Below are 18,811 nucleotides of genomic sequence, written 5' to 3'. Positions count from 1 at the left end.
GTAGATCAGAGTCTGAAACAGGCCAGAGGGCAAGGCAGGTATCAGGAAGCAGGTAGGATGAGGTTACCAGGAGGTCATCCTCAGGCAGCAGGAGTAGGGAGGCTGTCCTAAGCAGGAGAAACCCAGATGCACAAACAACTTCGTTCCTGTTCCTCTGCTTGGTTTAAATAGAAGCAGGGAACTAATTAGGATCCCCAGGGTGCCACCTATCACATCCCAGGACTAGAGTCCTCTGTCAGTGCTGAGCTTGTAGTTCTGGCAACTTAACTAGTCTGGGTGGCAGGTTGGCATTTTCTAGCTCCCAAGAACCCCGTGGATGTGTGGTCCCTAACACCCTCCTCATACAGGCCATGAGTCACATGAGGGGAGGAGTCTTCCCCCCCACACACACCTTTCCCAGGAAAGATAATACAAGTCCACAAACCACTGTGGCCAAAAGGGAGCCCCCAGTAGTGCAGCTCAGCAGGGGCCAAGATTAGGGGGCCCCAGGGTTGGTGCAGGACACAGAATAGATGGGCTTGGTGGTTTCTCATGGATCCCTAGAATGCACCAGGTTTGAGGGCAGGCCCCATTCCCTCTTCCACTGGGAAGAGGCAAACCCTGTGTCCCTGCCAGGATGGTGGGTGTGTGTGGCGGGGAATCTTCAGCACTGTCAAAGTAAGGGGGTCACACTCGGGTCACATGCATTTACCAATGCAGCTTTTTTATCAGTCATTCCTAAAATACTTCTGGGGTTCTCAGGACATTACTCACCACTCATTTTCCCCCCTTGGCCTTATCAAAGTTATAAGAACCCCTGGCTGTGTTTTTCAGCTTGGCAGATCAGTGACACAATTCATGCATATAGTAGAAGCCCTAAAGGGTCAGCTTTTGCTAACTATTTCCACACAGCACAGATACCTCCTTAATCTAGGGAAAAACCATAGTGATTATAATTTCAGATACCGATACAGTATATGGTAACTGTTGGTCAATGCTGAGAATTTAATGGTGCCCTGTAAGGATGCATCATCTTCTCAGATATAAGAGAAAAGACAAAACCTGGGAACAGCGTACTACAATAGGAGTTAAGAAAAGTTACGATCTGGTAGGGAGGAAGGCACAATCTCCAGAAATCAGGCGCTCTATGGCCATTTTTAGAGCTACAGCTGCTTGTCTCTTCCAAATTAGAAAAGTATAATGGGATAAAAGGGGCTGAACCCACACTGAAAAGTTTAGTGATGATTAGGACATCCCAGAGGAAGAACTGGCTAGGGAAAGGAGTGGAGTCTTACCTTTCCGAGGTGCGGGGTTTGATCCCCAGCTGGGGTCTTTCAGAGTTGGTGCCTTGTGTATATGAAATTCTGTCCATTTGCTTTCCTTTTTATAACATGTTTCTATAATAAAAATCTTGGGACATTCACTTCATGTACAATGGTTTACATTAAAAAGGAAGCACTTACATTATGAGTGCACCATGATAACGCTGCACATTCTAGAAATAAGAATATACAGTAATTTATGGAGGGAAGAATGTGGTTCAAATCAGTGCGTAATACCTAGAATAGGTCCAATTCTTTCCTGATCTTAAATCCCATGCAACTCCAACAACTTCAGTTCAGGGCCCAATTATCTATAAGGAACATTGGAATTCTAGGTAAAGAAAACACTTGGACACAATGTTTTTAAAACAAGAGAGAAGAGAAGTCAATAAACACTAGGCAAGCTGCATTCAGGTTATAATGTAACCTTTACAACAGAAAAATAAATGGGTAATTATATGTAGAATTCATCATATTTAGTAAGATAAACAGTAATTTCCTTCCCCAAGCTGCAGGAAGTACAAATACTGTTATCTAATACAAAGCAATTCAAGCCTTACATTGCTGTAGGTTTGCCTGACAGTGATATATTAGAATTAAAAAAAAAAAATCTGTCATGGACAGTAGATGTGCAAAATCTATTTGAAAATAATTTACTTGAAAATTTGTAAGTGATGCATGGCAAATTAGTTTTTCCATTTTTTCCCACAGCCAGATATTACAGCAAGCAATGGCTTAATTAATTCAGAAAGGGTTCCTGGTAATAGTGTGAATCTGTTACCATTTAAGATGTTGATGCTCCTCCAAATGTGGTTTTAATGGCAAATGGGCCATGAAGTTACTAGTTGAAAAATTTTAAAAAGAAAAATATTTTTGCAGCTGCGTTTCCTGCCCTTCATGTAATGGCAAGAGTCATCTCTGCAAATTAACAATGCATTTTAATTGTAAAGCACAATACAAGTTAATTTGATAGATTACCCCAGTCCATATACTAAATGCATCAGTTGCTTTTATATTATGTTAAATGGCTACCAAGCAATTCATGGCTACTTCCATTTAAAGTCAGGTAGATGTTTCTTAAGGAAAAAACCACATAATTTTTTATCAGGTTTGGTTTAACCAAGCATCACACGTAGCTGGTACAGTTACACTGTCCACCAGACAGACCCCAGTCCTGTAAACATGAAGTCAATGGGAATGACTTGTGTCCTTAAAGGGAAGAACATGTGTGTTTGCAAGATTGGGGCCACATCTACTATAGCTAGCTCCAAGATGCAGGATTTTTATTCCACTTGAAATGAAGAAGCTACTGTAAATACACAAGGAAAGCATCTAGCTCTAAATTCCAACAAATGCAATGCGGCTCATAAGGAGCATCCCTCAGTGGCAAGGTCTGGGTTTGACTCCCAGGGTGAAGCAGTCATTGAACATTTGCAATTTAATATAATTTAGGGCAAACGACAGAGGACAGTAGTAGCAAAGTGCAGGCGCTAACTCAGTGTGTCATCTGTCTCTCTTACTCCGCCATATTCAAGTGCTGCTTTCAAACCAGAAAGGTTGGGAATACCTCTAACTCAATGGCTCTCAAACTTTTTTTTACTGGTGACCCCTTTCACATAGCAAGACCCCCCCGCTTATAAATTAAAAACACTTTTTATATATTTAACACCGTTATAAATGCTGGAGGCAAAGTGGGGTTTGGAGTGGAGGCTATCAGCTCGCGACCCCCCATGTAATAGCCTTGTGACCCCCTGAGGGGTCCCGACCCCCAGTTTGAGAACCCCTGCTCTAACTCATGTAAGTGGTCACACTGACTTCAGTGGCTACTTCCTTGAATAAGGATTACTTGCTGGAATAAAAAGCGTTTGCAGGAGCAGACACTTTTTACCCCATCGGCATGAAGTAGCATCCTCTAGCTCGCTGCAAAAAGGAAGTATTTCTTGTAAAACACATATAGAAATTAGCTGCATTTAAAGCAAAGAATGGCGTGATGCTGTTTGATTGAAATATGACCATGTATAACATTGATATTGCCCCTGTTAAGACAATTGCAACAAATCTTGCACAAAGTATGTCATGTGTCAATGGAAAAGTTATGATTTGCTAAAGAAGATTATCCCATTTAAATCCATGTATCACCACTGTAGCTGAAGTTATGAATATTGGCTATATACCTGTATCTCAAATGTGTGTGCTCCTGGGGTAACACCCACAAGGCAGTTTATATCCAGTCTAGCCAGCCATTGTGAATGGACTATTCAAGCTTGAGGACCCATCAAAGACACTTCACTCTCACAATGGGCCACAGCCCAGCTATCTCTTCTTGCTGATGCCTCAGCCTCCAAGGGGCCAGTGGTTACCCCTGTGAGTCAGCAAGCCCTGTAAGGACATGTGATGTGCTCATGTGACCTGGACTCCATCTTGTGCAATAACCTTCCACAAACAAAGGGCTTGGCTACACTTACAAGTTGCAGCGCTGGTGGAGGCTTTCCAGCGCTGCAACAACACCCCGTCCACACTTGCAGGGCACAACCAGCGCTGCAACTCCCTGGTTGCAGCGCTGGCTGAAAACCCATCCCGGCAGGGGTATAAGGAGTGCAGCGCTGGTGATCCAGCGCTGCCCAGCAGGTGTGGACACTCACCAGCGCTTTACCTGTCCTCCAGGGAATAAGTAGTTATCCCAGAATTCCTGTTCAGCCACTCTGCACATCAGTTTGCACTCTACTGCTCTTGCCTCAGGTGACCCGCCCTGTAAATGCCCCGGGAAATTTAAAAATCTCCTTCCTGTTTGCTGCAGCCAGGTGTGGAGTGCAATCAGTTTTAATCAGTTACAGGTGACCATGCCTCCACGCGGCAAACGAGCCCCAGCATGGAGCACTGGTGAATTGCAGGACCTCATCAGTGTTTGGGGTGAGGCATCTGTTCAGGCACAGCTGCGCTCCGGCCGTAGGAATTACGATATCTTTGAGCAGATATCAAGGGCCATGCTGGATCGGGGCCATGATCGGGACGCAGTACAATGCAGGGTGAAAATTAAAGAGCTGCGGAGTGCCTATTACAAAGCCCGAGAGGGGAATCGACGATCCGGAGCTGCTCCCACGACCTGCCGTTTTTACAGGGAGATGGATGAGATACTTGGGGGTGACCCCACTGCCAATCCCAGGATAACGATGGACACTTCTGAGCAGGCTGGGGGACAGGAGGAGGAGGCGGAGGAGGCGGCGGAGGCGGAGGCGTGGGGGGGGGAGGAAACCGCGAGTGAAGCTCCTGGCATGGGGGAAGAAACCGCAGATTCCCTGGAGGCATGCAGCCAGGAGCTCTTCTCAAGCCAGGAGGAAAGCACCCAATCGCAGCAGCCAGCAGTTGCAGAAGGACAAGCAGAGGAGCGTGTTACCGGTAAGCGGCTTTTATTTTCTGGGTGAAATGTTTCTGGAGAGGAGGGGGGGTTATGGATGCATGCATGCCAGCCTCTAGATGTGGAATAGCCCGTTGATGTGGTCTATCACGTCGCGGTAATCTGCCTCAGTTATCTCAGCAAAAGCTTCATCCAGAGCGTGGGCAATATGCCTGCGCAGGTTTATAGGCAGAGCCACTGTGTCCCTTGTCCCAGTGACGGTGACGCGTCCGCGCCACTCTTCTGCCAGTGGTGGGGGGACCATTTCTGAACACAGGCAAGCCGCATAGGGTCCCGGGCGGAATCCACATTGCTCTAAAAGAGCCCCCCGCTGTTCCCTAGTGACTCGCAGTAGGGAAACATCTTCCAGGATTAAGTCCTGTGAAAAATGTTGGGAGACTCTTTAGTGAAGAGATAGGGAGATAAGATCACCCCTGCATCTGCATCTTCATTTCACTCAACCCCTCTAGCACTCCAGATTACCCGAAGCAACCAGCTCCCCTCTTACACCCAAGCCCCACTTCTCCCCATATAAGCACTGCTCACTCACCATGTCGTGGCTTCTGTAGTGTTATGCGTGTGGGTAAAAGAATGCTTAAATAAGAACTCACTCCCTCAGTGTAACAATTCATGTCTGGAGATAGTGGATACAATGCTGCCCGTGTTAAATGTTGTCATTTCTGTTTCTACAGTGACCTTGACTACTGGACTGCCCAGATGTTCAACATCACAGAGGCTTCAAAATTTGAGAAAAAATCCCCGAAAGAGCAAAGAAGACATGCTGAAAACTGTTCTTAATCAGTCTGCTCGAGAGAGTAAGGACTTGAAGGATTGGCGAGAGAAAGAAAGCAGGACACGCAAGAGAAATGCAGTGGCCAAGAGGAAAACCACGGAGCGGCTGCTAAGCATCCTGGAGCGCCAAGCGGAGTCTATAGAGTCACTCGTTGCCATGCAAGCAGAGCACTACCGTGCTACTCCCCACCCGCCCCGTCCTTTGTGCCTTGTGCCCCAATGTCAGCTCAAACCACCTTTCCCCAGCATCCAGGTTCTTACCACCACCAGCTGCCTCCAACACCTGTATGTTCCCCAACCAGCCCTGATACCTACCACCACCCTTACCCTCTGCATTCAACCCCCATCACCATGCAGTATATGAACCCTGAAGTGCAGGATTCATTAAACAGCAATCCAGACAGGGCATATGCAAACTTGTGACTGTACAGTTCACCAACCCACACCCCTGCCCTCTTGTGTTCATGAAATGTTGTGTGTCTGTCTGTCTGTCAAGGAAGTTTTTTTCTTTTCAATAAAACAATTCTTGGCTTTGAAAACAGTCTTTATTATAGCAGATAGTGAAAGATACCTTAGCCCAGTAAAGAAAGAGGCACTACAAATCATATTATTATTATGGATAATAGAATAACAGTGTAAGCAGTGCAATTCACTCCCATGCAAGGCAGCAAACATTATTGTTGGCTTTCAGCCTCAAATTCTTCCCTCAAGGCATCCCTAATCCTTGTAGCCCTGTGCTGGGCCTCTCTATTAGCCCTGCTCTCTGGCTGTGCATATTCAGCCTCCAGGACTTGAACCTCGGTGGTCCATGCCTCACTGAATGTTTCACCCTTCCCTTCACAAATATTATGGAGGGTACAGCAAGCGCATATAACCGCGGGGATGCTGCTTTCCCCCAAGTCTAGCTTCCCATACAAGCAACGCCAGCGGGCTTTTAAACGCCCAAAAGCACACTCCACAGTCATTCTGCACCGGCTCAGCCTGTAGTTGAACCGGTCCTTGCTCCTGTCAAGCTTCCCTGTATAGGGTTTCATGAGCCAAGGCAGTAACGGGTACGCGGGGTCTCCAAGGATCACAGTGGGCATTTCGACATCCCCTACTGTGATCTTCCTGTCTGGGAAAAAAGTCCCTGCCTGCATCTTCCTGAACAGGCCACTGTTCCGAAAGATGCGTGCATCATGCACCTTTCCAGGCCAGCCTGTGTAAATGTCAATGAAACGCCCGCGGTGATCCACAAGCGCCTGGAGAACCATAGAGAAATACCCCTTCCGATTAACGTACTCTGATGCCAGGTGGGGGGGGGCCAGAATAGGAATATGCGTCCCATCTATCGCCCCTCCACAGTTAGGGAAACCCATGTGTGCAAAGCCATCCACAATGTCCTGCACGCTCCCCAGAGTCACGGTCTTTCTTAGCAGGATGCGATTAATTGCCTTGCAAACTTGCATCAAAACGATTCCCACGCTCGACTTTCCCACACCAAACTGGTTCCCGACCGACCGGTAGCTGTCTGGAGTTGCCAGCTTCCAGATTGCAATAGCCACTCGCTTTTCCACCGTCAGGGCAGCTCTCAATCTTGTGTCCTTGCGCCGCAGAGTGGGGGCGAGCTCAGCACACAGTCCCATGAAAGTGGCTTTTCTCATACGAAAGTTCTGCAGCCACTGCTCGTCATCCCAGACTTCCATGACGATGTGATCCCACCACTCAGTGCTTGTTTCCCGAGCCCAAAAGCGGCGTTCAACGGTGCTGAGCATTTCCGTAAATGCCGCAAGCACTTTAGTGTCACACGCGGCAGGCAAATCCATATTGATATCATCGTCGGAATCCTCACTGTCACTTTGGAGCTGAAGGAATAGCTGGACTGCCAAACGTGTTGTGCTGGTGACACTCATCAGCAGAGTCCTCAGCAGATCGGGCTCCATTTGCCACAGAAATCGCGATTCACACAGAGAGTAACAGAAAGACACTCACAATGGCGCCAAACGCTGCTGGAAAGAGTGAATGCTGGGATGTGAAGCGATGCACCACGGGGCGCTGGCAAACAGGAAGCGGAATGACCCGCACACTTCCTTCCCCTTCCCACAATACTCAGCGCCAAAACGGCGCCAAAACGGGACGAGGTGCTCTGTGGGATAGCTGCCCACAATGCACCTCTCAATACAGCGCTGGAAAGTGCTGCAAGTGTGGCCACACTGCAGCGCTGGTAGCTGTCAGTGTGGCCACACTCCAGCGCTGGCCCTTCCACAGCTGCATGACCAGCGCTGTAACTCCCAGCGCTGCAACTTGTAAGTGTAGCCAAGCCCAAGGCTTTGAGCTGTGTTTTGAACCAGTAAATTTCCAGGCACATGGCAAAGGGTATAAAAGATCCCTGAAATAACTCCATTTTGCCTCTTTCCTGCTCTGAATCTCTGGACTTACAACTAAAAGGAGCATACTGGACTATTGACTGAGGACCTTCCAATCTTCTGGAAGTTACCAGAGACTTTACAAGCCAGCAGTCTATACATCACCGCTACAAACCTGCTATAGGAGCATTGCCATTAATGTATGTATATGATCTATTAACCATTTTAACTCTCCTTTTTCTTTTGATTAAACCTTTAGATTTTAGCTTCTGGGAATGTGGCTGATTTCTTGAGATCAGGAAAACCCTTTGATGAAATTGGTTTTCAGTAACTACTCATCATAAAGTCTAGTGTCTGGGCGGTGAAACGGGGGCCAGAATGCCTAAGGAGATTGCATTTTTGACTTCTTGTTAACCAGCGTGGTGAGACAGAAGTTTATTTTTGTTACTGGCTTGGTATAACTCATGATAGAATAACCCCCAGTTTGGGGTGAGTCTGCCCTGTTTGTCAGCAGTTTGTCCTGAATCTGGCATTCTCAGCTGTGACCCACTGAGGCACGGCGACAAATGGAACATGACAATTCTGCATTATTAATAGTTTTTATAGCTTAGATACAAAAACATTTGATCAGAAATAACTGCAAGGCCCAAGCTGAAAATCTGAAGCTATGTACAGGCAGTAACTAAGAATCTTTAAACTCTTCCAGTATACATACATTTCATATTTTTTGTACAAGTTCTTTTACACCATCATAGCAGTATATTTACAAACATGTCTATTTTAATACATATTAACAAAAATCTTTCATGGCATATACATTTAAAACAAAATGAAACAATGTTTCATTGCGTTGACACAGGGGTTTGGTTTCACTGCATGGTACTTTACAGTCATTATCCCAGGAGATGATGATAGTTCTTATTCTCCAAGTATTTAAAGCATAACCAGTTCACTGCCATCCAGAATTAATGTATATTGCTGGCAGTACCTCACAGTACCAAAGCATCATCTCACATGCCTATACCAGTGTCAGTCTGTGACATCCTTCTGATTACAGCTCACGGCTTTCCATTTGATTGCCGGGGCCACAATCCTACAAACACGTAAGCACATGCATTACATATGAGTAGTCCCACTTACTTCAGTGAGAGGATTCATATGGAAGTGAAGCATGCGCCTACATATTTATAAGATAGCAGTTTTATTTCTAGTATATCTGGAAGGTGGGAGTGGTTTATTTTCCCATTTAACCAACATTTCAGAATTTATTATGCCCCTTTAATGCTTTTTTATACAGTTCCATAATTACGTTGTAACCTGCCATCAGACATGAGCTCTTTATTGTTACCAAGGCCAATATTCAGCCACCCTCACTCAGGCTGAGTCTCCAATGAAATAAATGGGATTACTCAAGAAATAAGGCACTACTCAATGTGAGCAAAGGGAGGACAATATCGCGCAGAATTATTACAGATGCCACAGCTCTACCCCCCCCCCCGCCCCCGTCGTACCTAAAGGAAGGCACAGCACAGCAGGGGGATTAAAGTCATCTAGAACGTTACAGAAGCCAAACCTTGCAAACTGTTTTTGTATTTCTCATTTGATTACTGTTGCTTTGAAAGACAGTATAATTTTCATTCCTTGAAACAATGCATCAGGCTCAAGGCGGAAAAGAAAAATCCCAATTTGTGGCTGAAAATAAATCATTACGCCAAATCTGCACTAATTCAGCAGAGACAACAATTCAGACAACTGCTTTTCATGTGTGTACCGTGTTTTTTAAGGCTATTTAGGCCCTGATTCTGCAAACACGTGAGCAGATGGTTAGCTTTATGCATGTGAGTAGTCCCATTGACTTGAAGGGGACTACTCACCTGAATAAAGTGAAACACGTGGAAATGTTTGCAGGTTCACAGGCTTGTATGTTGTAATTTCACAGCTAGGATCTAGAATAGGAACATTACTGTACACGTAATGCACTTCTTTCTTTGACAATTCATAGCTGAGTAAACATGAGTGGGGAAAAGAACACCCTGGAAGGATAAAAGGTGCTGAAAAAATCCCAGTGACAGGGTTGAACGACCTCTAAATCCATGTGGCTGAGTTTAGATGTACAATCTTCTTGAAGTGCATATGAAACTAAAGGCAGGTATCAAATAAAAAAACCAAAACCTGGAAGTTTTCCTAGGAAGCTATCCAAAGTCTCCATCAGCCCACTTTTCTTGTGCATTCTGGCTTACGTTTTGTAGCAGGATGACATAGATATTGTTTTGTTACCCTGAGGGTAAATGGCTTTGAACTCACCAACTATATTTCTGAGGATTTGCAGGATATAATTTAGATACATTTTTAGAAGTGTCAGAATATTTCCTCTTGAAAGTATAAAAACATGAGTGTTTTTCAGCAGCCTATATGAGGCTCAATGTACAGAATGTGTTACCTATTGGCAAAATGCTGGCAGCCTGATCAATAACCAGATGACTAGGGAGCAGTTGAAAGTTTTGCTAGCATCCAGCTCATATCCTTCCTTAAGTCGTCATTGAAAATTCAGAGTTTGGCTTCAGCAATATTGTGTAGCCATTGCCTACAAATATTTTTTTCTAGATTTCCTGAACAGATTGTTCCACTGTCTGTTCTTCTATGGGCTGCATAGCTTCCTGCACATAAACTATAAACTCAGAGGCCTCTCCACCCTGTGTGTATACCGTCACTGTCTCAATTCCTTCCACTTCATCTGATGAGACTACCAGGTGATGCTGTTCAGCCAGCTCCACTGATGCCTGCTGCAAAGTCTCTTGAATCATTACAGTATGATTGGCTGATTGCTCCTCTTCTTTCACCTAAAAAGAAATAAAGAGTTTATACAGGCTCCAGCTTTTAAATAAATGAAATGATTATGTGGTGATCAAAGCCCATGTATTAGGTGAACATGCTAGAAACCAAACAGGTATTTCTTGAAAGCATCTGTCAGATGTATACTGTACATTTATAGTAAGTACCTTTGACTACATGAATTTATTACAATTCTTTACGTTATACATTTACATGTAAATCTGGAATAATTCCATTGAAGTCACTGGAGTTATTCATGATTTCCAGTGGCATAATTTAAATAAGGATCTGTCCCAGAATGCTCTATCTATGCCATGCATCAGAATAGCCTGTACAATATTTTACACAAAATGCTCAGGACTAGAAATGTTCAAACTTTAACATTTTTGCAAAAACTCACTCTTCTTTGTCAAAGTTTTGACAAAAAATTAATTGACAAATAAAACTTCAGAGTATTTCAACCAGCTCTGTTTGGGAGTCAGTCACAAAATCACATCAATAACACTGCACATCAATTTAAAGAACAGATCTTCATTCACCACCAGATCCATACAACATCCAGAGCTCATCTGCAGTCCTGAACACAGTGTTCCAGTCCACAGGTGAAAGTAAAAATGTTATGATGCTTCAGTCATTTACAACAAGCATAATCTCTCAAAAAGTAATAATTAAAAAAAAAAACAAGCACGGAGGGAGCAAGAGGATGGAACTGTCATTTTTCTGTATAAAAGAAAAGTGCAGTTTTTTTAAAAACATTCTCTAGATAATACTGCTGTGCTCAATAAAGAGGACAGTTTCATTTGTAAGCAGGATCATAAATGACAAGTCTGCTGCTCCATGTAATTAATTTAGATTGTCTCCTTTTTTAAAAAAAATGATAGTTTTTATTAAAGATTGTTTGTTTCATTTAACCTGAACAAATGTTTTGTAAAATGATTCCCCCCCACACCCCGAGATAAATAATGATTTATTTCACACTGGAAAAATATAACTGACAGAATTTATATAAAGTGATATTCACTCTACAATGAATGCTAGTCTCATATCTCCAACTATATCAATAAAACCCCTACTTATAACAAGAACATGGAAAAATGGGAATAATGCTAGCTCAGCTAGATCCCAGGATAGAGAGCAAACGTCCACAGCATTTCAGGCAAATACACAAAGCATAATAAAAGAGGAGATAACAAATGATTGATATGTTATTTTCTTGTATCCCATTGTGTACTATAGCACAAAGTCAGGAGACTCTTCTTTCTCTGAGGATAGCGTCTGGCCCCGTATCTGATGGTAACATTGAACATATACAAAATAACGGCAACTTAGAGAAAGAAAAGGGGTCAGCCAGGTATAAAGCATGTCTTCTACAAAATTAAGCAGATTAGAAAAAGGGCTTGTTGTTTAAATTAGCAGAGAGGTGGTGACCTAATACGTTTTTTCCAACTCTAATATATAACACTTCTATAACAGCGTAATAGAAATGAAACAATCGAGTTCAAGGAAACACTTGATGGTCAATACTCTTATCCCCGCTAGTTGGGGGAAAAAACTCTACAATGAAGATTTGAAGCATGTGTTTGAGTCCTGGGGGGCAGAGGATGGCAAGGATAGAAGAAGCTCTACATTCACCATGTTTTCTTGACAATCTTTTCTAATTTGATGGTTTTTCTAACTATTCATCCTTGTCTTTATACACTGATTTTTCCTTTAACTTTTTATTCCATATTAAATCCTTTTGGTCAGACAATTTATAGAGACCCACAATCACTTAGGACTTGAACTCACACCCCTTTAAACTTGCACTCAATTCAGCAGGCTACACAAAGCCCTTGGTCGAACAATAACAAGGAAGTTCAGGTGTTAAATTATCTGGAGGGGGCCCACTGTCTGCGATATACTGGTGGGAATACACTGGGGCTCCATCTGGTAAAGGATTTAACTCCTGAAAATTCTTGCTATTGCCATTTACCTTAATGGAATAGCACAAGGTAACAGAGCAGAATTTGGTTCTACGAGTTCAGATGAAGTTTCGCCTGAGGAAGGACAACAAATTGGGTTGGACTGCAGAGTTGGGGATGCAGAGAAGTGCTTCTACTGTACCCAGGTTCTGCTCACATTTCCAGAGCAGCTGAGTGTTACTGCTAAAACAATCAGCTCTAAAATAGTTGAACTGAGAGCTAAGGGCAAAATTTTAAAGTTTGGGAAGTGATTTTGGATGCCTTGCTTGAACATGTTTAAAGGCTCTGCACCTACTGTCTGAAAATCAGGCCTATTTAAGGTGTCTCATGACAGAGGCACTGGTCACTACTGAAAATCTTGGCCTAAATTTTTGAAAGGTAAAAGACCAAGTCCACTTGCAAAAATATGCACACCATTGGGGGGGAGGGATAGCTCAGTGGTTTGAGCAGTGGCCTGCTAAACCCAGGGTTGTGAGTTCAATCTTTGAGGGGGCCACATAGGGATCTGGAGCAAAAATCAGTACTTAGTCCTGCTAGTGAAGGCTGGATTCCATGACCTTTCAAGGTCCCTTCCAGTTCTAGGAGATAGAGATATACCTAATTATTTATTATTGTTCATTTACCTCCAGCACCCACGTTGGTTTATGTTTGGAAGGATATCTACACAAACAGAAAAGGTTGACTTTTTTTTAAAAAAAGATGAATGCTTAAATTTTGAAGAGAGAAGTGAATCCAGAGAGAAATCTCCATTCACATGATCATCACCTCCTCTCATGAGACTAATTGCTGCAGTAGCTGATCCGGTGTGAAAGGAAGGGCTCCACACAAAATGCACTATTCAAAAATATAAAGGCCAGAGAAACCTCTAATCACTAGAGGATTCAGACAGGGAGGTGAATTTGCAGGGCAATTAAAATCCCACATCTGGCTGTGAAACCTGCACACAAACAGCAATGCTTGACACAAGTAATATTTCGAAAAGGACTCTAGTTCACTCTAACTTGTGCTTTGTTATTGCAGCACACACAATCTTCTAACAATGGGCTCAGCCCAGGAGAATGTCAATGAATGTAATGCCAGCTGCAAGCAAGCATAATGCAATCTGAATGGAAGTTTGGATCGTCTTGTTTTAGTCATACTAAATCAAAACCCATACATAATTTTTAACATAGTCTTGTGTGTGTACATAAATAAAGCACAGTTGACGTGAAAATAAAATGAAAAGAACACAGAATCTCATTCAATTCAATGGCAGCAATCTAATACGTATTCAATTATATTATTTGGAAATGAAAATGGCGCATAAAGAACGTTAAATTAACCATCCCACCTGCCTTTATTCATGTGTTTTTATTGCCCTGGGCATACAGAGTAAAGATGACTTAATGTTCTTATTCTTGTGTTCCTCGCTTTTGGTATCTCTTTGGGACAGCTATCGGTAATCCTTTTAGTTTGACAAATTGCTGTGTTACTTGGGGTATTTACATTTCAAATCAACTCAGTGTTTACAGGCATTCTACTTGGTCCCTATTAGATTGTTCCACAGGGTATAATATTGTAAATTTACATCCCTCAAATGGGAGAGACAGTAGGGCTGCTGCCATCAAAACGAATGGAGATGCCACTTTCAATTCTTTTTATTGGCATCTCCATTTTTTCCAAGGCTACCAACCATGACCTCTTTTCTGTTTGAGAGGCAGCTGAAAGGCCTCTAGTCCTTTATCATTCCTTAAAGAATGGCAACAGGAATTTGATGATATGCTCTGCTGGCATATTAAATCAATTCAGTAAATAAATAAAATACATTAATGGAGGTATACCCATCTCATAGAGCTGGAAGGGACCTGAAGGGTCATCGAGTCCAGCCCCCTGCCTTCACTAGCAGGACCAAGTACTGATTTTGCCCCAGATCCCTAAGTGGCCCCCTCAAGGATTGAACACAGCAGGCTAATGCTCAAACCACTGAGCTATCCCTACCTGCACAGATATGTTTTATGGACTAAGTGCCAATCTCAAAGGCAAAACTCCCAATGGCTTCAATAGGACCGGGATTTGACTCTAAGTGCAAATATCTAAAAAACTGTTTGTATGTACCTATAAATAACATACAAGTATGGATAGCTGTTGATTAAAGAAATAACAGCCTCTAACACTAGGCAATCATACAGCAAGAAAGTCTATTTTTGCTTTAATTTGAGTAAAAAACTATTTAATAATAGACATGAAAGCCCCACCACTAAAGAAGGTGGAAAGAAAATGCTAACAACCAAACAGTAACATTGTCTCCTTCTGATGAGAGGGCCTGACCTGAAGAAGTAATGAACATCCAAAAGCTTCCACTGAAGTCAGCAGGACTTGCTCAACATCTAAAGACCTGATCCAAAGCCTACAGTGGTCAATGAGAGTCTTTCTATTGATTTTGGCAGGGGCGGCTCTAGGAATTTGGCCGCCCCAAGCAGGGCAGCATGCCGCAGGGGGTGTGCTGCCGGTCCCGCGGCTCCGGGGGACCTCTTGCAGACGTGCCTGCGGAGGGTGCGTTGGGAGGGCGGCAGGCGGCTCCGGCGGACCTTCCGCAGACATGCCTGCGGGAGGTCCACCAGAGCCGTGGGACCAGCGAACCCTCCGCAGTCATGCCTGCGGGAGGTCTGCTGGTCCCGCGGCTCCGGTGGACCTCCCGCAGGCATGACTGCGGAAGGTCCGCCGGAGCCGCCTGCTGCCCTGCCGGCAAAATGCCGCCCCAAGTGCGCGCTTGGCGCGCTGGGGTCTGGAGCCGGCCCTGGATTTCGGGGGGCTTTCAATCAGAACCCCTCAATTTAAGGGAGAGGAGCATGTTTAAGCAGACTGAACTAATTAATTCCAGACCTAACACTGGGTGAAATAGACAAAATATTATGCACATAGTCACTTAAATAAGTCTCAAGACACCACAATAAAAAAAAATACAAGAAACTACAAACAAGTAAAAGAAAAGAATATATATCCATCCTTGAACTGCAAATGGCGCCAGAATAATAAGAGTGGCCAGTCCGTGGTTGCTTCCTGGCATACAATTTCCTTGTTTTGTTCCATGCACTTTTAAAATGGGTCAAGCAAAATAATTTGAATTAAAAACAAAATCTTAAACAGAATACATATTGAAAAAGATGAATAAAACCAACTCTAGGGTTTGATCACGTGAACCTGATTAATAACATAAAATAATAATAATAAGTAAGGCATAACTGAAACACAATCTAATCTTTTGAGAAAAAAGATGAGGTGCAACATTTACTTTTTTAATTTTGTGATTTTAAAGCGGGAGGGAGAATCCCCTAGAACCCTGACAATGATGGGAGGAGGGGAAGAGCCAGCTTCACGTTTAAATACCATGGACATGTAAAAAGAAGTTTCCTTTGAAATTAGGTGCTTGGATTAACCCGTCATGGTGCAGAGAGAATGCAGCTTACACACCTTGTGTGCCAGCAGGGGCTGCTGCATCCACAGGTAGATTCCCTTCTGAGGTCAGGTGCTGTTTGCATTGCCATCATCCCTAGGGATTGCACCAGGTAAGACCAGTTTTGATATATGTGGCCAGGGATCCACAGGAACCTTGCTGGCAGAGGATACTTGGGGAATGTAGAAGCCCTGGCCAAAATCCTTCCACAGCTAGCTCTGCCCACTTATGAGGGACTGCCTGCCTGCTCCATGCTTCAGAGCAGAGGTTTCCTACAACTCCTCTCTTGGTGGGCTTTCCACCATTGGGAATAATGCACTCTCACTTATGCTGGTGCCAGGGTTGAATTAAGCCCGAAGTGTGTAGATGAGATTAAGGGTATGTCTACACTGCAAAGAAAAACCCACGGCGCCAAGTCCCAGAGCCCAAGCCAACTGACTGCTAAAAACACCAGTGTAGACATTCCTGCTCAGGCTGGAACCTGGGCTCTGAGACCCTCAACCCTCGCCATGTTTCACAGCCCTGGTTCCAGCCTGAGCAGGAACATCTATGCTGCTATTTTTAACCTTGCTGCCTGAGCCCCATGAACCCAAGTCAACTGACCAGGGCTCTGAGCCTCTGTGCTGCAGGTGATTCTTTGAAGCATAGACCCTTAATGTGCAGTAGTTTTAGACATGATGGCCATACTAATACCATCAGGTGCCTATTTTTGAAGACAAGTTACAGTATAAAATTCTATGCTGCGGTTTTCTTCAAACTGATGCATAATCTTTGCTTTGCATTAGTACTTCTGGCACTTTGAAACAGGCTGCTGTTGCCCCAGCAGGACTTTCCTGGAGCCTGAAGTGGCTAGGAAATGAGAGGACGGAGGGAAACAAAATAAAAGGGGAAATGATTGAAAAGCCAATATTTTCTTATGCTTGTTAAAAAATCCAACTTGTAGGACAAGCCAACCCTATGGAAATACTGTAGCATGTATAGTGCTTAGCTAATGATACGGTAAGGGGATACATTTACACTAAAAATCAAGTGTTTGCCATGCTAAGTTACAAAACAGCTAAGCATTTTGTCCAATTTAGATTTAGTTCCACTCTAAAGTTCAGAGATAGTAAGGAGATTAATCTAGCCAGTGGGTTTGGGGTGGGAGGAAGAAGAAGAGCATAGACAATGGAGCAACTTTCTCCTGTTATTATTTATTATTTGTATTACAATAGCATCAAGGAACCCCAGTCAGACACCAGAACTCTATTGTGCTCCATGCTGCACAAACAGAGAACAGAACGACAGTATCTGCCCCAGAGAGCTTACAAGTATAAGACAAGAGCCTACAGATTGATGCAGACTGACTGAGGGAGGAAGTATGAGGAAACAACAAGACAATACTGGTCAGGATGACAGACAGTGATATCACCATACCAGCAGCCTAAACCACTGTCAACATTTTTGTAGGCATCAAAGGAAAGTACAGTTTTAAGGAAAAATTTAAAGAAAAATAATGAGTTAGCCTGGACAGAAGGAGGCAGGTCTGGAGTACAGAGGTAGATCTGTGAGTTGTTAACATAGAGATGGTATTTGTGAATTTGTGTTTGCAGTTGAGAGTACCAGAGATAAGGTGTAAAGTGAGAAGAGAGGGGGACCAAACGCAGAGCCCTGTGGGTCCCCCAAAGAATGTTGCACGAGGCGTATGTAGGACCCATGGATCTTGAAAGGTGTGTTGTGGCGGGGGGAAAGGGGTTGATCATTGCAGCAGGAGAGATATGTCTGCAGGTTTTGCATTTGTTGTCATGGCAGGGTCTGGTGCCCCTGTGATTTGGTGGGTCCTAGTCTGTGGGGAGCTTGCTTCTGATGATGAGCTTTGTGAGGTTGGGTGGTTGTTTGAAGGACTGAAGAGGAGGTTCGGGAAAGATTTCTTTCAGGATGTGGTTCCCATCAGGTATGGGTTGTAACTGTTTATAATCCATACAGGTTCCAGTGTGGGGTGCTAGGTGACAACTAGGGGTGTACTGTACTAAAGCAGATTTTCTCAGGGTATTTTGGGTGGCCTGTTCCCTGATGCGATGGGACCAATGTGGCTACAGCAACACTACAAACAACTTTCACATATAGGAGAGTTAATATCAAACTTTGAATGGAGGCAGAGTCAATGTCCTGATTAACACTGGAACTGATGAAACTCTGTGTGTGTGTGTGTGTGGGTGAATAATCTTAAATAAATAAAAATCATATAGAAAAGAAGGGGATAAATGAGACCAGTAGGGCAACTGTTCCTGGGACATTACAGTATGTTTACCATATTTCAGACCCAGGAATGAATCAGTATTTCAATAAAAGTAAATTGAAAAGCTGAACAAGAGAATCCATCTGTATTATGTGAATACTAAAATACTAAAATATCCTGAGCTGAAACTTGACATGGGGATAGGAGTCTGAATAGGCTACTGGCTTAAAAACTGATGCAGAGAGAATGATTTGAATTTGGACACAAGCTGGAAGTTGTTTTGAGGCTGTTTATACACAAATCTGTACAGATAAGAAAATCTGCATATGAAAATAAGAACGGCCATACTGGGTCAGACCAATGGTCCATCTAGCTCAGTACGTTGTCTTCTGACAGTGGCCAGTGCCATTTGTTTCAGAAGGAATGAGCAGAACAGAGCAATTTCGAGTGATCCATCCTTTGTCGTCCAGTCCCTGCCTCTGGAAGTTGGAGATTATGGGACAACTGGAGGATAGGGGTTGTGTCCCTGACATCT

The 18,811-nt window shown here is 43.7% G+C and overlaps 1 protein-coding gene and 1 long non-coding RNA gene across 3 annotated transcripts in view; one reads left to right on the top strand and one right to left on the bottom strand.

Moving 5' to 3' along the window:
* Positions 1 to 18,811, top strand: part of LOC123364074 — a 44,515-nt gene that overhangs the window by 14,844 nt on the left and 10,860 nt on the right. The window lies entirely within an intron of this gene.
* The window catches only part of ZFAT (zinc finger and AT-hook domain containing), a 159,218-nt gene continuing 148,831 nt past the window's right edge, over positions 8,425 to 18,811 (bottom strand). For both annotated transcript variants that reach the window (XM_045005851.1, XM_045005853.1), the window contains exon 16: positions 8,425 to 10,672. In XM_045005851.1, the coding sequence (XP_044861786.1) occupies positions 10,433 to 10,672 (240 nt within the window). In that variant the 3' untranslated portion in view covers positions 8,425 to 10,432. The remainder of the gene's footprint in view (positions 10,673 to 18,811) is intronic.

The sequence above is a fragment of the Mauremys mutica genome, chromosome 2 (genome assembly GCF_020497125.1).
Source record: "Mauremys mutica isolate MM-2020 ecotype Southern chromosome 2, ASM2049712v1, whole genome shotgun sequence".
NCBI classification, from domain to species: Eukaryota; Metazoa; Chordata; order Testudines; family Geoemydidae; genus Mauremys; species Mauremys mutica.
The sequence above is the reverse complement of the archived record's forward strand: the minus strand, read 5'-3'. Positions and strand labels throughout refer to the sequence as shown.